Below are 8119 nucleotides of genomic sequence, written 5' to 3' on the forward strand. Positions count from 1 at the left end.
TCCTTTTCTGTCTGGGTTCAGTATTTATAATTACACACTAACATTACACTGTGGTTCTCTATCAAAGAAAATTATGCAATTTTGCATATTTCATGTGAATCCTAAAAACAGAAGGAGAGAGGACGAACATATCATATTCAAAATCCATGCAAATAATTGAGGAACTGCATGTCTATATAGCAGAGATGGATACAAAGAGGGAAAGATGAGAGGAGAAACTGAAAGGAAGGAGAGAGAGACACGATCATATTCAGCAGGTAGGATCTTCCACTTCAGTCTGTTTTATGAGTCAGAAAGGGGACAAAATAAATATATTCTAAGATATGCATTACAGGTTATCAGGGATATATGTGCACCTGGAAGCTGGTAGACATACCACAATAAAGTAGCCTGGAATGAAGGAACAGCTTAAATGTAAAGCAGCTGCCTTTATGTGCTATATGTAGAGGTAAATGACATAGCTACTGCAGCATGTGTGAAAGTGTTAAAAGAATAACAGCACTGAACCGAATGTCTCTGCTCCTCACAGCCTGAAGACATGGAGCACAGTGTGTTTCTCCTGCTGCTGTTCCCAGGTCAGTGATGGTGCATGCGTCCTGATGCTTTTCATTATACACTGAAGTAGCTGAGATTAGATTCCTTATCCAAAAATACAGCTGGGTATTCACAGAAGCAGTTCAGGTTATGCTCTTTTCAGGATTTGACCCAATAACCCTCTGGCCACAACCTGAACCCCTTAGTGACTGTGCTCACTGACACACCACCAGAGCGCTGTTCCAGCCTGCTCTTCACCGCAGAAGAGAGAAACGTTGCTTAATTAACGGTATTTTTTAAATGAGAGAGGTGTTTTTACAATGACCTCACTGCAGAAGAGACCTGTGCTACCTGGAAAATACACGTGTTTAATGAAAGAATTTCCGCCACTGATGCACTTAATGAGACACTACTATAACGGCGTGTGAGCGCTTTGGGCAGCTCTTAAACACTACCTCAGACCTACCTACCTACCTCCCAAATTTACCAGGAACTCAACAGGATCTCGCTTAATAGGCTCGAATTTACGGGTGGGTTTGACAAGGGCTTCTGTTTCAGCGGGTGGTGGTGGCGTAAGTGTTGGGGATGCGATCCCCTCTATCGCTGAGCGCAGCGCTGGCTGTCTGCAGCCCTGCAGCTGCCGGGAGTTTCACGCTGCCGCCAGAGCCTCTGTCTCCCGCGGGTTTCCTTCTTTCCATGTGTCCTTATTGCATTTCTTAAGGAAATGATCATATACAGTTTGCATATACACGTTTTAGCTCGTTTAATTTGCATGGTTAGCCTGCACTGCAACTTCTCTGATGTATTTAGTTCAGTGTGTGCTTGAAATGGCACGTCTCGCCTTGTGTAATCTGTTTAATTTTTGTAGCCTCTGCTTATTTTCATACTGGGACAAGGCCCAATCATACAGCAGGTCAAGGGTTTCGATTCAATGCAATATATCTGATTCCTGTGCTTGGTGATGCAATGTTCCATTCTAAAAACGCGTGGCCAAAGTCAGAAGTGAAACGACTATAGATGCAAACATGTCTACTAAACTGTCTTAGAAATTACAGCACTGTTATAATGAGGCCATCACATTATTCAGTCGCTAACTACTGAACCTGACCAAACTACAAAGACAGCTCAATAGGTTGTGATGTATCAGAATGACCATTCAAGGACTCCTAAAATACATTCAGCAGACCAACACTAAAGAGTTTGCTTCTCACCTAGTGAATTCATGTGACAATCTACCAGAATGTTGCCATGCTACCTTTATAGTAGTTTAGGCCAAGCTAGAGAATGCTGAGCGACAAACTGTTTTCCTGTTTAGAAATAAAATACAAAAAAATCTTATTTTGATTACATATAAAATGCAATATGAGCAACGTCTCTGGTACTTTGGTTTCAAGCAAACTGTAGTGAATTCCTGGCTTCACTGTCTCAGTACTCTGAAACCCAGTAATCAGGTACTTCAGGTGCAGGAATCCCAGTGCTTTGGAATTGGACTCCTGGTGAATCACAGCAGTTTCCAGTCAAACAGCTGCTTTCTTTCCTCGCGGTTGTTTTAGCCAGGGGACCTTGTCTTTTTCAAAAGAAGGAAAACAAGCTCCTACCAGGTGTTTGCGGTGATTAGTGTTTTTGTGATTAGTGTTTTTTGTGATTAGTGTTTTTGTGATTAGTGTTTTTGTTGCGGTTTGGCATTTGTATTGTGGTTGGCCCAAACTGGAAACACACCTCAATTCGAGGTGCTTAAATGGCTGAGTTTCTGGGCTGAGATTCTTTGGTGGAGACACAGCTTTTTTAGGTGGTGTGGCCTTTTTGGACAGGATTGCGTGCTGTAGGAGGTCTTTGTGTATTTAGGTAATTGTGGAAAGTACTTTATTGTGACTCTGATACGTTACAGTTCACAGAAGCACACTCTTTCTATCAAATTTGACAGATGAATAATATTTTATTATTACTTATTATAATATTTATTATATTCTAATTATTTGATTACAGATTTATTGTTATACTAATAATTTGCTATTATTTATTTGAAAATTAAAAATTTTATTTTATTTTATTTGAAAAATTGTCTTCCTATATAAAAATGGATTTCTTTGCAGTACAGTTAAGATAGTTATCTTGATCTACTGTTTAATATCTGCTTTAAAAAAACATTGAAATTTAAGTAAAATTAATACACAAAACATACGATATGAGTGGATGTGATGTAATACAGTTGTGAGGATGTGATGTAACATAGATGTGAGTGGATGTGATGTATATATGAGTGGATGTGATGTATATATGAGTGGATGTGATGTATATATGAGTGAATGTGATGTATATATGAGAGGATGTGATGTAATGTAGATGTGATGTATATATTGTGATGTATATATGAGTGGATGTGATGTATATATTGTGATGTATATATGAGTGGATGTGATGCATATATTGTGATGTATATATGAGTGGATGTGATGTATATATTGTGATGTATATATGAGTGGATGTGATGTATATATGAGTGGATGTGATGTAGTATAGATGTGAGGATGTGATGTATATATGAGTGGATGTGATGTATATATGAGAGGATGTGATGTAATGTAGATGTGAGGATGTGATGTAATGTAGATGTGAGGATGTGATGTGCTCACTAATGATTGTGTTCTCAGGGCTCTGCACACCGTGTTCCTGCCTCTCTCATCAGTATCACTTTGTGAACATAGAGAAGAGCTGGACTGAAGCACAGAGTTACTGCAGACAGAACTACACTGACCTGGCCACCATAGACAGCACAGAGGAAATGAACAGCCTGATGGAAGCTGTAGGCAGTGCTGATGTTAAAGAATATGCCTGGATAGGACTGGAGAGGGGAAGCTCCTGGAAGTGGCAGTGGTCTCTGGCGGACCCAGGTTTCTACAGACAGGGGGAGACTGAGTTTAGGAACTGGAACACTGGACAACCAAACAACTATGGAGGGAGACAGAACTGTGTAGGAATGAGAGACAGCGGCAAATGGAATGATCTTCCGTGTGAAGATTCAACTGACGCTGGATTCTTCGTCTGTTATCATGGTGAGCATTCCTGTCTGTCAGGGGAGGGTTGAGGGTTTGATGCCCATCTGAGTAATCTCTAAGATGTTACCCATTTCCTGTGTGCTTGGAGTGCAGCGTTTCACACACAGCTTGCTGTCCCGGGGTCAGAGCTTACATCTGTCTGTCTCTCTGCACCAGACTCACAACAGCCCTGTCTGTGGCCCTGAGGCAAGAGAGATTACTCCCTGGTTATTACTCTAATCCTTCCACAAGAGAGATTACTCCCTGGTTATTACTCTAATCCTTCCACAAGAGAGATTACTCCCTGATTATTACTCTAATCCTTCCACGAGAGAGTTTACTTCCTGATTATTACTCTAATCATTCCACAACAGAGTTTACTCCCTGGTTATTACTGTAATCTTTCCACAAGAGAGATTACAGTAGCTACGGTGGGGTGTGAAACATGGCATCTGCAGGCAGGTCTGTAACACTGCTGCCCTCTGCTGGCGGATCTGTAACACTGCTGCCCTCTGCAGGCAGATCTGTAACACTGCTGCCCTCTGCAGGCAGGTCTGTAGCACTGCTGCCCTCTGCAGGCAGGTCTGTAACACTGCTGCCCTCTGCAGGCGGGTCTGTAGCACTGCTGCCCTCTGCTAACAGATCTGTAACACTGCTGCCCTCTGCTGATGGATCTGTAACACTGCTGCCCTCTGCAGGCAGATCTGTAACACTGCTGCCCTCTGCAGGCAGGTCTGTAACACTGCTGCCCTCTGCAGGCAGATCTGTAACACTGCTGCCCTCTGCAGGCAGGTCTGTAACACTGCTGCCCTCTGCAGGCGGATCTGTAACACTGCTGCCCTCTGCAGGCGGATCTGTAACACCGCTGCCCTCTGCTGGCAGGTCTGTAACACTGCTGCCCTCTGCTGATGGATCTGTAACACTGCTGCCCTCTGCAGGCAGATCTGTAACACTGCTGCCCTCTGCAGGCGGATCTGTAACACTGCTGCCCTCTGCAGGCAGGTCTGTAACACTGCTGCCCTCTGCAGGCAGATCTGTAACACTGCTGCCCTCTGCTGGCAGATCTGTAACACTGCTGCCCTCTGCTGGCGGATCTGTAACACTGCTGCCCTCTGCTGATGTCTCATTCTGTGTCTGTCGCTGGAATTGCAATGCAACCTGGAAATAGTTTCTGATGCATGTATCTACACATCCACACGCACACAGAAGAATAAACACATATATTCATACACACACTCACACACACACACACACACACACACACACACACACACACACATATACTGTACATATTATGACTGCAGAGTTATGGTTAAGTATTCCTGGGTTTCAGCAGGTGGAGAGCGCAGTAACCAGAGTTACATACGGATTAACGAAAGTAGCAAGAATTGGACTGAGGCTCAGAGATACTGCAGAGAGAAACACACAGACCTGGTCAGTGTGAGGAACCAGACTGAGAACGAGGAGGTAAAGCGCTTGTTACCAGCCAGTACATGGGTGTGGATCGGCCTGTACAGAGACTCCTGGAAGTGGTCCGACCAGAAGAACTCTTCATTCCGCAACTGGAGTTCAGGAGAACCTAATAATGCAGGAGGGCAGGAGAGCTGTGCTAAAGTGCAGTTAAAAGGGACTGAAAGAGGAGGATGGAGAGATGCTGCCTGCAGTGAGAGACTTCCTTTCTTCTGCTACAGCAGTGAGTTTATCTACAGATCTTCTGTAAAATTTATTCATTTGTTTAGATACTCTGTGTGTGTGCACATGCTCCATGTATGTTTGTGGCAATGATAAAAAATTGATAAAAATTTTTATTTCTGTTAAAAAAAGAGAAAAGAGACTCAAAGCGCTCATCATGAATCAGACAATAATCAACAACAAAACAAAAAAAAGCAAAAACAAAAAATTTAAGAGGGAGAGAGGGAGGGAGGAAGTGTGTGTCCGAGTCTGTGTAAGCAGCGTGTGCTGGCTGTCTGTGTGCAGAATCACCTGATGAACATCTTAAGTGCTGTTCCGTGTTTTAGCTGCAGTAGCTCTGCTTCTCTGATGTTCACTCTGCTGGTCACATGAACTGAAGCAGCACCTGTGCATGATGTCCCTCTCTCTCTGCAGAAACACCCCATCTGCAATGCAGCCAAAAGACTCCAGGTCAGAGCTTTCAGCCATTACAGAAAGAAAACAAAAGCACAGAGCTGTTCTGAGGGTGTAAGGAGCTGTCAGGAGCATGTTGGGGTGCACGTAGGTGTAAGGGGGTCTTTGAGGGTGTGTGGATGTAGGGGATGTGTGTATTTATTGAGTACCAGATGTATGTATACAGTCAGAGTGGAGATAATTCACTGGATGTTCTCTTACAAGCTGAGAAATCAAGCTAATGACAGGTGGGGAGTGTCAGACAGGTGACTGACTGTGTGTTTCACACAGGAAGCAATCTGCACTGGAACCACCCCTCTGTGACTGAGTGCATCCTCCAACAGGTGAGACTCAAACCCCGCCCCCTCAGAGACAGGCCTTCAGTCCAGTACAGGTGAGTCTCAGGCTCCGCCCCCTCAGAGACATCCTTCAGTATGGTGTTTGAGGGAGACATGCTGCCCTGAATTCTGTGATTAGTCACTGATCCTTACAGTATGTGGATCAGCTTACACAGTGAGCCCAGTGAAGGGCTTGAGCCATCCAGGTGAGATGAAGATCAGTGCATCTCAAAGGCCACTCCTGTGTGTCAGGTGCGGAGGAAGCTGATTGAGAAGGGCATGCCAGAGGACGTCAGAGTGATGTGGAAAAGACAGCCAAACGGAGACGTGTTCCGCGTGGAGAAAAGAAAGAAGCCGTAACACCAGCAGCACGGTGTGAGTCAGTGTGGGCGTGAGAGAGAGCATGTCTACATATAATATGCAGTTATTATCAGAGTGAACACTGTATTCATACATTTCTGTTGCCATGTCATGAATTAATCAATACTTTTATCAATATCTTTCATTAATGCAGTAATTCCTGGAGCAGTGATAAATCACACTTAAATTATGGAGATTTGATGCTGATGCATACGGTGACTGTCCCTTTATTCAGACTGAATTGATTTGTTTTTTGGGGGGGTTATGGTAATCTAATCATAAATAGTAATGATTATAGAATAATTTTACTGAGGTAGTGATAAGACTTTTACTTACACCTTCTGCCCTCATATTTTGTTCTAAAGCGACGTTTCCACGGGCAACTTTCAGGTATATCACCGCGATGTTCCTACAGCCCCAGGTTCTCAGCTTCTCCACCCGTTTCCACTGTTAGAAAAGCAACCCTTATTTCCGATGTGTGAAGGAGAGAGAAAGTCATATTTCCCAACTGCACATACAAAAGCAGTTACCAGGGAATGACCAAAAGGCTTTTATCAAACGCTGCAGGTACTGCACCTGAGCCCCCCGTTACCTGCTCTGAGCTGAAATAAACGTGAGGCGCCCGTAGATGCTTCCTATGAAGCACCAAACGCGCACAGGGGCACCGACACCCACAGCGCTTTAAAGCGCACAGCTGAGGCTCGCAATGATGAAACGCACCAGAAGAGGGCGCCAGAGTCACTGCTGGATTTACACAGTGCTTTTCAGCGGCCACGTTCATAGAGGGAAATCAAAGTATTGGTGAATTAACGAAATTTTTGAAAAGAGTTTTTCTGGGGAGTTTTTCTGAAGCCCGTCACACTGTCTGAGTATGATTTAATAACTGATTTGTGTTTCCAATTTACTAATATCAATGTGAGATATTTTGCAATACATAATATATAGCTATTGAACCTTGTGTTTTCACAACATGTTGAGGTCTGTAAAGTACAAAGATAACGACTACATGCCGATAACTCCTACCCTGATTCTGATTAGCGCATGTAAAATATGCTGTGGTTATGACTATGTAGTTTTATCTATATAGATTCATAACCATTCATTCAGTAAAGAGGAAGCACATTTGTATTCCAGCCAAAGTGGTTTCTGGAAGGCTAATCCATGCATGGTGTGTTTCTGCAGTCTGCAGATAGCCATGTAGCTGTGATACTGTTACAACTATCACAATGAGGCACGCTTTCAGACCTGCTCAGATGCACCTGAGATCAGTGGAAACATGCTCTGTAGATGGGAACTTACAGGTATCACTGAACTCAGATAAGTGGAAAGATGCTCTTGTACTGAATGTTGACCAGAGTGCTACAGTGCTTCCCAGGTCCATGCGTAAGAGTTCCAGGTTAATGTTACTACGCAGTTCTTTTCTTCCATTGCAAATAGCACCATGTTAAAGCCAATGCCACTGACTGAGAGCCAATGCATGTAACCGTTTGAGCAGGTGATTTGGTGGGCAGGCTTTTTATTAATTTATATTTATTGCTGTATGTCAGTGTATCTCATTTCTGTGAGGTATACCGTAAATACAGTAATGTGTGATTATTCATGGAAAATAAAGAAATAAAAAGCTTGTTTGGTGTGCAGTCTCTTCTCTCAGATTGATGACATTTAAATTCATTTCTTTCCATCATCAGGCATCACTGAACTCCCCGGTTTTGCCTTGCTCCTCTCTCA

The 8119-nt window shown here is 43.4% G+C and overlaps 1 protein-coding gene across 1 annotated transcript; it reads left to right on the forward strand.

Moving 5' to 3' along the window:
* The first annotated feature begins 3169 nt into the window (after window positions 1–3169).
* On the forward strand, window positions 3170–6391 carry LOC118793505 (macrophage mannose receptor 1-like). Its single transcript, XM_036551725.1, has 4 exons — window positions 3170–3587; window positions 4906–5175; window positions 6038–6087; window positions 6284–6391. Exons 1-4 carry the CDS (start codon window positions 3170–3172, stop codon window positions 6389–6391), a joined length of 846 nt encoding a protein of 281 aa, XP_036407618.1.
* The last annotated feature ends 1728 nt before the right edge of the window (window positions 6392–8119 follow it).

This window comes from Megalops cyprinoides, chromosome 18, assembly GCF_013368585.1.
Source record: "Megalops cyprinoides isolate fMegCyp1 chromosome 18, fMegCyp1.pri, whole genome shotgun sequence".
In the NCBI taxonomy this organism is placed as follows: domain Eukaryota; kingdom Metazoa; phylum Chordata; class Actinopteri; order Elopiformes; family Megalopidae; genus Megalops; species Megalops cyprinoides.

What these genes read in the sequence shown, in the direction of transcription:
- LOC118793505 (XM_036551725.1), top strand. Translation starts at nt 3,170, where the DNA reads ATGATTGTGTTCTCAGGGCTCTGCACACCGTGTTCCTGCCTCTCTCAT. An exon ending in ATTCTTCGTCTGTTATCATG is followed by an intron (nt 3,588 to 4,905) that starts GTGAGCATTCCT and finishes GGGTTTCAGCAG; the next exon opens with GTGGAGAGCGCAGTAACCAG. An exon ending in AGGCCTTCAGTCCAGTACAG is followed by an intron (nt 6,088 to 6,283) that starts GTGAGTCTCAGG and finishes CCTGTGTGTCAG; the next exon opens with GTGCGGAGGAAGCTGATTGA.